The sequence below is a fragment of the Lepisosteus platostomus genome, chromosome 13 (assembly GCF_059453375.1).
Source record: "Lepisosteus platostomus isolate fLepPlt1 chromosome 13, fLepPlt1.hap1, whole genome shotgun sequence".
NCBI classification, from domain to species: domain Eukaryota; kingdom Metazoa; phylum Chordata; class Actinopteri; order Semionotiformes; family Lepisosteidae; genus Lepisosteus; species Lepisosteus platostomus.
In genome coordinates, this window is record NC_142623.1 from 7,092,978 (window position 1) to 7,107,279 (window position 14,302).

At 42.1% G+C, this 14,302-nt stretch overlaps 1 protein-coding gene across 11 annotated transcripts in view; it reads right to left on the reverse strand.

The window, feature by feature from the left end:
• tcea3 (transcription elongation factor A (SII), 3) overlaps positions 1-14,302 on the reverse strand; it is a 77,806-nt gene that overhangs the window by 2,371 nt on the left and 61,133 nt on the right. The window contains exons 1-17 of one of the 11 annotated variants that reach the window (XM_088602859.1): positions 13,999-14,242; positions 10,271-10,333; positions 8,867-8,972; positions 8,084-8,207; positions 7,553-7,627; positions 7,096-7,173; positions 6,920-6,985; positions 6,359-6,424; positions 5,825-5,890; positions 5,538-5,606; positions 5,007-5,075; positions 4,461-4,538; positions 3,916-4,088; positions 3,698-3,765; positions 2,930-3,073; positions 1,807-1,953; positions 947-1,018 (exon numbers count right to left, since the gene is read on the reverse strand). In XM_088602859.1, the coding sequence (XP_088458985.1) occupies positions 947-1,018; positions 1,807-1,953; positions 2,930-3,073; positions 3,698-3,765; positions 3,916-4,088; positions 4,461-4,538; positions 5,007-5,075; positions 5,538-5,606; positions 5,825-5,890; positions 6,359-6,424; positions 6,920-6,985; positions 7,096-7,173; positions 7,553-7,627; positions 8,084-8,207; positions 8,867-8,972; positions 10,271-10,333; positions 13,999-14,067 (1,533 nt within the window). In that variant the 5' untranslated portion in view covers positions 14,068-14,242. Of the gene's footprint in view, positions 1-946; positions 1,019-1,806; positions 1,954-2,929; positions 3,080-3,697; positions 3,766-3,915; positions 4,089-4,460; positions 4,539-5,006; positions 5,076-5,537; positions 5,607-5,824; positions 5,891-6,358; positions 6,425-6,919; positions 6,986-7,095; positions 7,174-7,552; positions 7,628-8,083; positions 8,208-8,866; positions 8,973-10,270; positions 10,334-13,998; positions 14,243-14,302 lie in introns of those variants that run through there. The other 10 variants (XM_088602858.1, XM_088602863.1, XM_088602862.1 and 7 more) reach the window with 10 other exon arrangements.

Consider the following 14,302-nt stretch of genomic DNA (forward strand, 5'->3'; position numbering starts at 1 on the left):
CAGTGACTCGGTGTGCTTCCGCTAATGCTAGAGCTTTATGAAGAAACCCCCCAAAAACTTAGTCAATACCATCCGACTAGTTAACTAAAGACAGCCTTTGTTGCACATACAGTACTGCTCAAAAACAAATGTATAATGATGAACTGAATGATGAAGTTCAACTGCTGTACATATTTACCTGTTACACTGTTTTGCACGGGATCAGAATCTCTGAGGCGTCTCCTGAGTGCTAGAGCCAGTAAAAGGTGTTTGCAAGAACACAGTGATCGGGGCTCAGGTCTGGGTCAAGTCACTAGACATCTCTGATTGGAATTTACAAAATGGCGGCGGATTTGGCTAAGGGGTGCCGAGGGTAGGGCGGGATTAGTCCGCTAGGGCTCGCTCGACTCTCGGTGACCCCTGCTGCCTCTGGGGTGCCAGCAGGCATGCGGTTCCTCTCCTCCGGTGTGGCACTGCGCTGCCTGTAAAGAGTCTGGCTACACTTCTCATTCTCCCCCTCGTTGCCATGGGTGCAGGTGTGAGCTCAGACATGCAAAACACACGTTTGGCGATTCCAAATGGGGTGAACATCAATGTCATTTGGGAAGTTCATTTTTTAATTGTTATACTTCTAGTTAAGACATGTCTATCAGCTTTCAGTAGACCACCAATCCATCTCAATCCAAGCTGGACTTTCATATACATCATACTTAAGATGCACAATTACTGGTACTTTTACTTTTCTCTTATTTGGTTAGTATTCTGGATCAACAACTCCATATTTTGTCACAGCCAGGGCTCTATAACACTGTCTAGGCCTGCTGTCTCACTGTATTTTCTGCAGTACCGTCTGGGCCTGCTGTCTCTGTGTGTTTTCTGCAGTACTGTCCGGGCCTGCTCTCTCACTGTGTTTTCTGCAGTACCGTCCGGGCCTGCTCTCTCACTGTGTTGTCCCACACTTACTTACCTTCCAGCGGTTTCCACACTCGTTGCACAGCACAAAGGTGGTCATGGGCTCATCGGCACTGCGAGTCTGCACCTTCACCCACAGAGAAGATGACTCTTGTTAAAACCTGCGCCAACTACTGATTCACTAGCATTACACTCAGGACACGGTGACTCTTCTATATGAGTAAACAGAAAGTTCAACACAGACACAGAAACATTGCTATTTATATATGGTTTTTGATGAAAAAGGAAAATTCACCGCGGTCAAGAGACAGAAACGATGCATTAGCACTGGCAGTAGTCAACACGGATGGGCTTTTACACACGTTCTACTAGACAAGGCCCTGGGGTTTCAGGCTACAGCTTCACCCCATGGACACTATTCCACTAGCAATGGACACCCAAGAATTAAGCGTGCTGAAAATATTTATTGAGTGTTTTAGTCATAGTAAATTTGGCGTACCACACTTGGCTGAGGGCCAACCTCCTAGCTGTAGGACCAAGAGGCTGGGACTCCCATGTGGGGTGAGGAGTGACCAAAGATTGAGGCCGCTGCAAAGACTGTGATGGGGTGGAGGAGGGGTGCAAAGGAGAAATGCGAAGACGTGAAGGGGCTTACCTACAGTATTTATAGTTTTTATTTTAACTAAGGGAAATGATGTCAGGAATGGTTGCAGTTTTGGACAGCTGATACCAACAGAGCTCGGCTACTGATATGCCACCTGAACTTTCATTGTGAACACCATTAGATACGGATAATACTGGAAACCCCAGCTCTTCCAGATTTTCTTGTAATGTGTGTCCGAGCACACAGCACTGCCAAAGCCGGTGGCTTGTAGGCAGTGTTTCTGGCAGCCCTGAGCCTCTCAGGGGACTAACCTGATTGTAGGTACAGTTCTTCTTCCTGCACTTGGCGCACTGGAAGAGGTCCGTGGCGGTGCCTCCGGTCTTGGCCATCTGGTGCTCTCGAATGGCCTCCTGGGTCAGAACGTTGCGCAGCTGCTTCAGCTCATCGCTGGCCATTTCCTTCACGGAAAGACAGAGGCGGGAGAAAATACCCGCCCACAGAACCAGCTTCAGACCTTGCTGAAAAACAGCCCGGCCCTCGTAGGTGAAGTTCTGAAATTCTACAGCACAGCTGCTGTCTGCGATCCAGCTAATCGAAGCAGGTACAGGCCAAGATGAGAACTAGTACTTTTCTATTTACAGTAACTGGTACACAATGGAGGACAGGCTCTATATAGTAAGAAAAAAATCCTTCTTCCACAAAATCAAAGGATCCATTAGTCAATTTATTACAGCAAAAAGTAATTGCAAAAATGTGCCACAGCTACTATTAGCTATGCAATCTACAAACAGCAGATATATAACAGCTTTATATTGTATATAAAAAGCATTTCATTCTCAGTAACAGAGTATTTTTTATGTTGAATGTAACAGAAGAATGTGTTTGAGTGCATGGGTAGCAAACATCGCACACGGATTGTAGAGAAGCAGCAGGAAACACATTGAGCACAAGACACACATTAAGATCCTATGAATTATGCAGTTCTGAGCAGTAAGGACAAAAATTGTGAAAGCATTTTCCAGGAGCCGAAGGTAAGCGGGCATCTGTGTATCTTCAAAGATTCATATGAGACATTACGAGTAAGAATAAAAAAGAGCTGAATGGAGTGATTGGATGTGTCCCTGATTCGTACGCAGTGCTCCTGAATATTTGTGATTGCGCAGCTTCATTCATTCGTATTTGTATCATTCCTAGGAGTCTTTCCAACAGACATTCCACACCATATAAACTAAATTAGAAACCTCTAGGTGATTTAAGACCAACTTACTGTAACTAATTTGTTGTGCTGTACTCCCATCACAGAAACAGCTGTAACAGCTTTATAAATACAGTTTGAAATGTAAGACCAAGACATCTTTAGTGGTGTGCCTCACCAGCTGGGCCTTGTGCTCTCCCGCGGGTTACCTGAGGGCTGTGGCTTTGTTCCTGGCCTACCTCGGCTGTCATACTGGCGATCCTGCTGAGCTCGATGGCACCGCGGAGCACGTTCCGGCGCAGCTCGGGGTTCTTGGGGTCCTTCAGGTTGCTGATGCGGCTCCGCACTCTGTTCTTGTACTTCATGTCCGTCGCTTTGATCTCCTGGTAGATATGTGGGGAGGGGACGGTGCTAAGGAAAGGTCGGGCAGACCACGGCAAGGAGACAACTTGGTCGTTCTGAAGTCTACCTCAATACCAGCTGCTGCTCAGTACCTCGTTTTCATGATGTAAAACATGAGCTTGCACAGTGGAAGTCGGTATACCTCGCTTACATATTGAATATCACAAGCTGGCTGGGGTGTAAGGAAGATAAAAGACAAAATTTCCAGAGTGGATTATATCAACCCTGCAATGGACTGGCGTCCCATCCAGGGTGTATCCCAAATTGCATCCACTGCTTGCTGGGATCAGCTCCAGCTCCCATGCGGCCCTGTAGTAGATGAAGCAGCTGGAGGATGGATGGATTGACTTTTTCAATATAAAACCAGCAAGAACGAAGAAAGATACTAAGTGGCTGATCAGGTCAAAAATGAGCATTATCGGTAACAAGAGTTTTCCATAGCTCTTAAATACAGTTGGAAACAGTTAAAGGAATATCTGCTTTTTATACAGAACACCAGTTCTTAGGGATATTGCTTCTGAAAGTCACTTTTAACCTGAATTTCGCCGCATTAAAAGTATGTCTGTTTCTGTTCCTGTGTTTTCAATAAAAGATAATAACAGGACTGAGAGGATATGATCTTCGATTTCAGCTGCCATAGAATCACAGTTGGTGCCATATTCTTTGTAGTTATCTAGAGAGAGAAGAAAAGGAGTTCAGGTCTCATGAAAGATGCTACAGCCCGGACATTTCCAAAAATTTCCACACTCATTCTGGTGCATCATGGCGACCTGTATAGCTCTCTTGCTTAGAGGTGACTGAACTGTTCCAGTTTGACTCTCACCGTCAGTCCGCAGTGCAGCAGAGAGCATTTCAATGCATTTGTCCCGGATGGAGTCTCCAGTAAGCAGGTGAGGGGGGAATGGCCCCCCCAAAGGACTGAAGGAGGGAGACAGTGGGCTGGTGGGGGATGTTGGGGTCTTTGGGGGCTCTGGTTTGCCTTTACTGCTGTTCACTCTGCAAATACAACAGAACAAGGAATAGGTTTATTCCATGCTGAAAAAAGAAGGCCTTGTCTTTCTCACACCTGAAGAAGGCTCCACGGCTGAAACATTGTTTTCTTTCTTCTTTTTTTCAGCATGGAATAAACCTATTACTTGTGCCTTTGCAGCCTACGCATGCTGACGCAGCTCCCCACCTGAACTACTACAACAGAATGTTACTAAACCACCTCATTACAAACAAGCGATCCGAGGATAAGGCCGTGCCACACAGAACGATCTATTCTGCTGCAGGATCACTTGGCTAACAGAAAGGAATCAAAACTTCATTCTTAAAAGCACATTAAGATTGCAATTCTCAACAATTTTCCTGAAGAAAATACTGTACCGCTCATCCCTGCTCTCAGTGGAAGGTTTTCTTGGCAGAGGAGAGAGATTAGATGGTTTGGAGGTCAACGAATCCCTCCTAGAGATCAGACAGAGAAGCTTTAAAGGAACAGTCAACATTCATTTAGTTTGCACTCAATTTGGAGTTCACTGTCAGACTTTTGTTTCTGCATGTCCATTGCAATAACAACTGCTGATGAAACTGGCCACTGTGTTATATTAACAATCAGTACTTTACATCCTTTACAGAATAGTGTTCAACACTACTGAACATTTAGAACCATAACATTTCTCCACTCTTCTAGAAAATGAAATGCTTGCTGATACTTATTCTACCTTAGGGATGTAAAAAAGGAATGTCTTTTGAATACGAGGTAGCTTTGCTTGTTGGTATAACGTCCCCAACAATACAGTATAAAGTGCTTTTAAAGCAGTCTTCACAGAGCTCAGGGTTCAGAGAAATGTACTGTACTGACATCTGTATGAATCTAAACTATCTCTTTACATCCATGCAAGTGAATGTATTACAAAGTTTGGCACTCCTCACCTATCCCTTTTGATGTCAATGGAAAGCTTTTTTGGTGAACTGTTGGACTTGGCATCAGATGAATCTCTCCTGTCAAATAAAAGAAGAGATCTGAAGACACATGTGGAGCTTAAGCACCTGTAACAATATCTACAAACTCCTCTCAATGGGGAGAATTGAGAAAAGGGCATTGGAATGATGTTGTAAATGTGCATTTCTAGAAAACGTAGATCATTTCTGACATATCAGCAGGTAAACAGGTAATTGGTAAACAGGTAGGCTCACTTTGGATAAAGATGGCAGGCAAATAGAGATATACTGGTAGGTTAATTGGCTTCTGGGAAAAGAGGGCCTGGTGTGTGCATGTCTGTTTGTGCCCAATGATGGACTGGTGTCCCATCCAGGGTGTACCCTGCCATATGCTCATTGCGACTCTGAATTGGATGTAGTGCTTAGAAAATAGAAAATGAACTGGGGTATCGTAAGATGGGATTGAACACTTTTGCAAAGCATGAGTGTGTTACAATTGTAGTTGTGACAAGATTGATGTACCTCTCTAGTTTAGCATCAGTTGAAGGTCTTTTCACTGGGGGGGCTGACTTAGAATCAGAGCAGTCCTTCCTGCAAGACGGGGAATGGAGAGATTGATCTTTTGGCACTTCCTGTTAGAGAGTGCTACCTTATCCATCCAAATGCAGGCAGTGAATCCTACTTTAGTTGACAGGCTGATTGAAAGAAGGATAAATCACACAAGCCGCAATAGAGTCTCATCATTATCAGTCAGAACACACTTCACAACATGTCAATGTCTTGGTACAAAACCCACTCTCATTTCTAACCTTTCCTTCTTGACATCCAGAAAAGGCCTTTTAGGGGGTATAGTTTTGGCATCTGCCGAACCTTGCCTGGAAGCAGAACAAAAAGCCTTTCTACAACCTGGGATACTTTCTGCAGCACAATACAACTCCACTGCGCATCTTAACAAGCTGTAAGACAATGTCTCAACCCACTGCTTCTGAGGGAGATCACTGTCAGCTTTCATAGATTACTGTTCAATCAGAAATATCTGAACTTGTGGGTCAATTTCATACTGAGAGATTAAGCAGCTGATGAAGGTATATAAATATGAAATATTATTTGGAACACCTGTGATTGATTGCTGTTAACAAACCAGTAACCAGTAACCAGCAAATGAAAAGGAAAAGTCATTAGCATAGCCTGAAATAGATCACAATTTATGTTAAATGTAACTTTTTTCTACTGGTTAATTTGCATAGGATTGTGTAGAGTATAAATTATATTAAAATTATATTATTACAACAATGAAGGGCTGTTGCTCCCAATGACACATTAAAAGTACATTTTTTGCTGACCTTTCTTTCTTGGTTACTAGGGAAGATCGATTTGGAGGCAATGATTTGGAATCTGTTGAGTCTTTTCTGGAAATAAGGAAAATCTTTTAGTGCTTTACTAATTTTTCTTTTGAATACAGCGAGTTAAAATGCAAATCCAAAGCACTTTTTATTCATGCACGAACTTGCTGCTGTGTGTTTAACCACAAAACAAAGCCCATTTCAGTCATGCAAGCATTATTGCCCTAGACAAGAATGACAAGCCACAGAACATGGAAACCTGAAATTGAAAAGCCACTCCTACAGTGAAGTTAAGTTTCACTTCAGAGGACAAACGATGTTCTAATGATTTAAAAGCTACAAATGTTAGGCCAGACTAACTCACAGAACCTGCTTCCTTTGTAAAACAGGGAGGGTGCTATTCTGCCCTTACAATTAAAAAATAAAAACAGCTCATGTGGTCATTTACAAGCAGAAAACAAGAAGCACTAACAAGCTGGCTGTCTGAGCAGTGAAACTTGGAAATTACTGCAGCCATTTCACGCCGAAAAGAGACACACAGAGGCCTTATCTTTCCCAGACCTTTCTTTTTTGCTACCAACGGAGGGCCGCATTGGAGAAAAAGGCTTGAAATCTATGGTGTCTTTTCTAGAAGACAAAAGTGACAGTGAGCTGAGCAGCAGTGCGCACCATGTATTCAGCATCAGGAGACACTGCAGTACAGAATGAGGTCACAACACCACACACACAACTCTCACCCTGAGCTCTCCTTTCTCACTTCGACAGGTAGATGCTTTGGAGGAGGAGGAGGTGGTTTGGAATCTGTAGAGTCTTTTCTAGAAGAGAAAGAAACGCCCCTGCTCTGAACTGAGTTTCTAAATTCAAATTAATGGTCCCCCACACTGACTAATGTGTGAAGAATAAGGAGCTTTGAATGAGTGGATAGAAAACAAAGAAATTTCAGCTGAACACTCTTTTGCTGGTCAGCGCAAGGACAGGTGAAGTCCTACACAGTGACAGCCATATTTTCAAAGCCTGGTAAACGAAGACGATTTGCTCAGAATGGGTTTAGCAAGATCTAAAAGTACAGCTGTGGGGCAAGGTTTTCATTTCAAGCATGACTACACAGAAAAGACTCCTGTTGTGTTTTTCAAGAGTGCAGTACACAAGCCTTGCTTTCTCTCCAAAGACAAGTTTGACAGAAGGAGCTCTCACCTCTCTTTTTTCTGGTCACTGAATGTGTGCTTCTTTGGTGGCTCGAAGCTGGGCTTTGAATCCAGTGCCTGTTTCCTACAACACACAGAAACTCAAGGCTGGTGTTGCTATATTGATGCTTAATTTGCAAACAACCCTTCACACTTACTGCATCTTCTTAAAAGCTTTCTAGCAAGCAAATCACATGAACTGTTCCTAGTTTGAACAAGCTAAATCTGTAAGAATGCCATTCATGTTGTCTAGGCACAATTTATTTTCCACAATATTCAGAACTGTCCTTATTACCACTTCAATTCGTGTCTTTTCCTTCCCTAATTTAAGCAGATGACTATACATGCGTTTCCTCTGCACAACTGTTAATGGAGTGTTACTCCTGTGAGGATGCCTGTATACCTTTTGTACTGTAGATTACCCTTACTTTCCTTGTCATCCTGTGACGTACAGGTTAATGTACGGTACAAGCCCCTTTCGAGATCAGGTTATTCTTTCCCTTGAGCCACTCCCTGTACCCCCATTTCCTGCCCACCTCACCTGTCCTCTTCATCCGGTGAGTGTTTGGCTGGCTGAGGGGTGAGCCCTGCTCCGACAGGATTGCTGGAGTTCGTCTCGCTGTCTCTCCCAGTCTGGCTCTCCCCCTTCTGAGAGCCGGCTGATTCTAGAGACAAAGGGGGTCACTGTGCCACATGCTGTGCGAAGCTACACAGGCATGTTAAAAGTGCACATTGCGTCTCACAATCGTATTTTGCAGCAGCCTGAAATAACATTTTTCTTATCTTCTCCAGGCACACAGCCAGTGTCAATGTCCTGCAATGCAACACATTGTCAGAAGCATCTCTCTTCTCATTTACTGAGATGCAACCACTGAAGGATATGGGAAATATGCTCTAGAACTCACAGTATTCTTTAATGCTCAGGCATTGCAACGGCTTGACCATAAAATAATGTAATACTTACAACCCTGACTAAGAGATGAATAACACTTTGGAGTATTCAAAATTATACAGATGTACTGCTGAAGAATGAAAGGAAGGTGCTGTCTATGTGCGTTTAGTGCTTTTCCACTGACCGAAACAGGCCCAAAAAGAACCATTCATATTAGCACAGAGGGCGGAACCCATCTTTTGTGATGTATCTGATGGGATTTGGGGTGTTTCTAGTCATTAAAGTCCAGTTTTATGTGTTACAATGTTACTTACTCTCAGAATGAAGGGTTTTTGCTCCCTCCCCTGATGCTGTGGGTCAGCTCCCCAACCTTCTCCCAATAGCAGAACAAGTCACATGGCATCAGCTATCCGGGACTTGTGACATCCTTACCCAGAAGTCTCTTCCAGTTCTTGATGAGGATTTTGGCCAGTGTGACAACCTCCTCGTCCGTGCAGTGCTTCCGCACGCCATTCACAGACATGCCGATCCGTGTCACCTGCACACGCCCCAAAACAGAAACAGCTTGAGATGCTCCCAGCCTGCAGCCCATGACCAGCCAGACCCCTGTCCTTAGGGATGATTAAAGAGGAGCTGCAGTCCCAATTTCTCTGACTGGTTACTAAATCTCGGTAACAAAATAAATTATAAGTTATAGAAAAAAATACTAATTTCGATATAATCCACAAAATCATGAACTTTGGGTTCGCCACGTTGTTGCGAACTCGCATTTGTGCAGGCCTCGCATGCAGGCCTTCCTGCTCACTAGTCACTGTAATGACTAGCACCCTGTGATGCATGAGTGAATAAATACATTGCGCAGCAGACATTTCACTGCAGAACGTGATCTGCATGCACAGTTAACAAGCAGCATTTGTCTGCAAAAATGTCTCCGAATTGAGAGCAATATTTCAATTGGATTAAAAGAGATGTGTTCACAAGCCTGCTTCTTTACAATGTAATAAGGCCACATCACGCCAGTTTTGTCGCCTCGTTCTGAATAGCAGAATATGGCGCTGCGCACACCTGGAAATGTGATCTATTTTGTTATGTTAATTGGAGGTTTTACAATTTACTGTGTACATGTTACTTTTATAGTGGTTTGAAATGCAATACAGAATCAATACAGATTCTTTCTAATGCTTAAATATAAAAAATCACATTGCAGTTCCCCTTTAAGTGTGACAACTTATAACAAAGTAAGAATTGTCTCTGAATATGAGAAGCAAGAAACTGTGGTCAGGGAGATCATTTCCACATAGTAAGTGGATTCCCATGTCTGCTGATGATCACCTTGAAACACTAATAAGTGGATCTCTGTTCTCTGTTCTGTTCCACAGGGGAAAAAAAAATTGATCTAGAAAAGCAAAGCTATAGTAGAACACAGCTTGGACTGCCTTACTTATAAAAAAAAAGCACTGCTTAATGATCAAAGGTGTGTACAGCTATCAAGAAGGAGTGAGAATACGAATTATGAAACAGGTTAATTCTTTGACTGGGAGTGTGAACTGACTTGAGTGAGTGTACTGAGCCAAAGTTTTAGTATTAAAAAAAACAACAGATTTATCAAAGCTTCCCAGTAAAACTTTTCCAGTCCAGACTTGTCCAGACATGCACTGGAAGCAAAATTACGCCACAGAACAGCTTCATATATAATGCTCACTCCATTGGTGCAAGCTCTGGCTCCAGTGTTGACATTCAGGGAACCTTCCCAGGCTGTGGACTCTAAAATCATTTCCAGGCAGCTACCATTCCTAAGATACAGAGATATACAGCAGCCTTGCTGGCCTACAGTACCTGCAGCAGTTTCAGATTCATATTATATCCCTTCAGCTCCTTCAAAAGGTCCAGAGCCCCATCCTGCAGCAGAGATAAACATGACAGGTCAGGCAGGTCAGGAGTGCGTGCAGTCCAACATGACAATGAAGAAATCATGGCTCATGTTCAGCAGCACACTGCCAATAGGAGAATTACCCAGAATTCCCTTTTTTAGTTAGAGCAGTACACATGAAGGATGCAGAACACTGCTAGTATTTCAAGCTGTGATTCACAATAACGTAATTACAGTCCTCAGGGGCGAACCTTACTAACCCTTTCAGTGTAAAAATATTGATATCCATTCTAGAGCACTAGAACTGGTCATTATACCCTTGCTCGCAGTCTTCCCTGATCATTCTCATGGTTCTAGTTTGGCTCTTATGGCGCTCTTAAACTCCATTTTCTCTCTCCCAATACAGCACCTATACTTTTATGAAAACTTTCAACTAAGTGAGAGAAAACCCTGCCCTGGAGGAAAATGTTTTACACCCTCATGTAGGGTATGTACTGTCTCCTTGATGAAGCAAGTATCTACGCTAGGATAGTCACCTAGATGAAGCCGAGTGATTTCTGTCTATTACTCAAACATTCCAGCAGATCACAAACGAGATGAAAAGATACGTGATTACATGGAGGCAGCAAAAACAAACTATAGATAAACAGGAATATAAGAAACAGCAAACTTCAATAAACCACTGTAGCTATGAAAGAGACATGGGTGGCAGGGGGACGCTGTGGGGAGCACTGCTGCCTCTCAGCACTGGGGCCCTGGGTTTGGTGCCCTGGTGTCACGCTCTGGTTTCTTTCCACAGTCCAAAAACATGCTGGTAGTAGAGCTGGGCGATAATTCGATAACGATAATTATCGCGATATAATTTTCCTCGATATAATTTGAACAAAAGTTCGATAAATGTTCGATATATATGTTTATGCTTTGCGCATGATATGCTCTTGCGCACAAAATACTGCGCGAGTGCGCGTGTATGTTGCAACAGATTTGTTTAATGTTTCTGCTGTTTGGCAAGTGTTTGTTGTGTTCTTAAAATAAAAAGTTGTTTAATTTACCAATTAACTGTCTGGTTTCTTCAACTTTCACTCAGGAGAAACAAAATCTGCCTTTAAACTTGAAAGAAATTATGATTTGACATTTATCGTGATAATTATCGATATCGACTGATATGAACATTTTTAGCATGATAATCTTTTTGGCCATATCGCCCAGCCCTAGCTGGTAGGTTAATTGGCTTCTTTAAAAACTGGCCTGGTGTGAGTGAGCGAGAGTGTGTGGTCGTGTCTGTGTCCCATCTAGGGTGTACCCTGCCTTGCACTGGTTGCTGGCTGGGATAGAATCCGGCCCCCCAATGACCATGTATCAGATAAACAGTTTAGAAACTGGATAGATGAAAGAGACTTAGTTGTCGACATTGGCATCCTCTTCATCTTCAAGACAATGTGGAGAAGCAATAAAAAGGCAAATGTAAAGGCAATGTAAAAAAAGGCAAACAGCATTAGAACATACTGTACAGACCTATTTAAAAGCGTCAAATTTAAAACAACAAAATTATTAAAAATGTACTACTGAGACCTCATTTAGAAAACTGTGTACAATTTTACTCATTTAGAGAAATATAATACTGATCTTTAATCAGTCCAGAGAAGAGTAACATAATATATTCTAAGCCTTCAAAGAATGTCCTAATTCCACTGACAAGCTACAGTAAAAGAGAAAATGAATTTTAATCCCAAACAGAAAAGATTACAAGGGGATTCACATATTCAAGATCCTTTTAATTTCTTAGTAATCAACAGTTGTAAACCATGAGGACACAATTGGAATGTACAGTGTATTTAAAACTGAGGACTTTTTACACTCCTCTCATTCATAATCATTCTTGTATGTTTATATAAATGGAGGACTGTGATTTATTTTACAAAACATTAAGACACTAAGGCATGTTGCTTTTATCAGGTGAATCCATTTCCCCCAGTGCAAGCAACACCATGTCTGCCTTCATATGACACAAAGAGTTTCATTGAAACCACAGCTAACAGAAGTACAAGTATCTTTTAAGGACATCTATATATAGGTCTTGGCTGCCCTTCGTCCGATGAAATTTAGAAATCAAATTCCTAACCTAAGATATTAATAACATCAACAGTCTTTAGCTCCAAGCTAAGTATGCTCTCTAAAAAACAGTAATTCCCTATTCGTTCACAGCTATTTTATGGGGGAGTATGGCACCTTATAGAGTCTTATGTCAGGAAGTTGTGAAACTGCTCAGCTATCGATTGTCCAGATCTTGCGATACTGCTAAGCTATTGACCAATCTTCACACTTCTCCAATGCTACTACTACGACATCCATGTCACAAAAGTGCAATACAGCTCGCTCTGCACCTACTGTGCTTTGGAAATAGTCAATTGTCAACTGTGTCATGTTTGAGCGCAAAGTCACTCAAATGTGGACCAATGTTTTAAACTTTAACTTTTAATACCTTACTACAAGTTAATGTTGATGGGATTAGGCCCTACAGGAATACGGTATTTTCAATTTTTTGTCTTACAGTTGCTCTGACAGTTTTTCTAGTAACTGAATATTAGTTTAACACAGATGATCACAGCTGCCTTCCAAAAGTTTCAACAAGCATCAGATTTTAGTATTGGGATTAGTTTCAAATACCTGCTTAAGTAACTAAAATATTGCTTTCCCTACACACTAAAGGAGCATTTTGCACTGTTGACACTACTTTTAGTGTTTCATACAATTATAAACTGACGTTCCCATGAAAGCCATCTAAAATGTCAATCCAGCCTCTATGGTAAGTCAAATCAAAATTCCCTCAGTAATCACTTCTGTGTGTCTTCTTAAATCATCTACCACTCTCCCACTTTAAAATGCAGAGGTGGGTCACAGTTTAATGGCTTTGGAGGGGATTTCTAGACCAGAATTTTCAATATGAAGCTTCTACTGCGGTTGTTTACGCCACTGCTAGACAAGAAACAGGATCCGAATCGATTTCGTTCACATTATATGACTCCCGAGTGCGGCTCCCAAAGAAATCGCTGTCGCCTGTCAAGGGAAAATATGATACTTTGCTTTATGAACATTATAGTTAACAGACAGTTGTCAAGGAGATGTATTTTTCGTAATCAAATTCCCTATGTCACTTTCGATTTTAATGGGAAACTTTCAGTTCAAATAGGCTAACATGCAATGTACAGTACAGTCCCGATTCCAAGTTGTAACTCGCCTGTTACGTGCGCAGCGCGCTGCATTGAAATGCAATATTATTCTTTTAAGTAGTTCTGTCGGTCGTAATCTGTATTTAAAGTTCATATTACGTCAGAAATGCTCTAGGTGGTTCAGTATTTGACATAAAATCTCTTGTGATTTTCTTATGCGTTGTGTAAAACCTGTTCTGGAGAGAGCGATGGCACCTGTGAAACACTAGCCTGCACGCCCTCCGCACTGACGGCACAGAAACAGCGCCGTAACTTTTCTAACGCGTAAGCCACGGGATCGCAAATAAAATATTCGTTAGACACAAACGCAGGTCATTCGAAAAGCTTAAAAAGTGCTGAAACGGAATTCTTAACTTAAATGCATTTAAAAAAAACGACGATCGAGACCAAAGCAAGGATAGCCCTTCTTACAACAGAGACACGTCAAGCTACTGTAAACTGTAAACTGAAAATGTTTTCCTCACCATATTATTTCTAGACACCATCTTGTCCAGTTTTTTCGCAATCCGAATTAGCTCTTCCTCTCTTGTCATAGTGAACCCCGTGGCATGAATCGAAGGTTTCGAATGCTCAGTAAATAACCATTTATAAATTTAGGTAAATTAAAATACAAACGAAATGTTTCGAAGTTTGTTCCCAGTTTATTGGGGTTTCGCTGGCAGAGCAGTGATACAGAAGGGGGCGTGTTCTACAGCAACAGGCAATAAGAACACGGATCTCATACCGTCTGGCGAAAATACCCAGCACATGGCGAGAACTAAATATAGG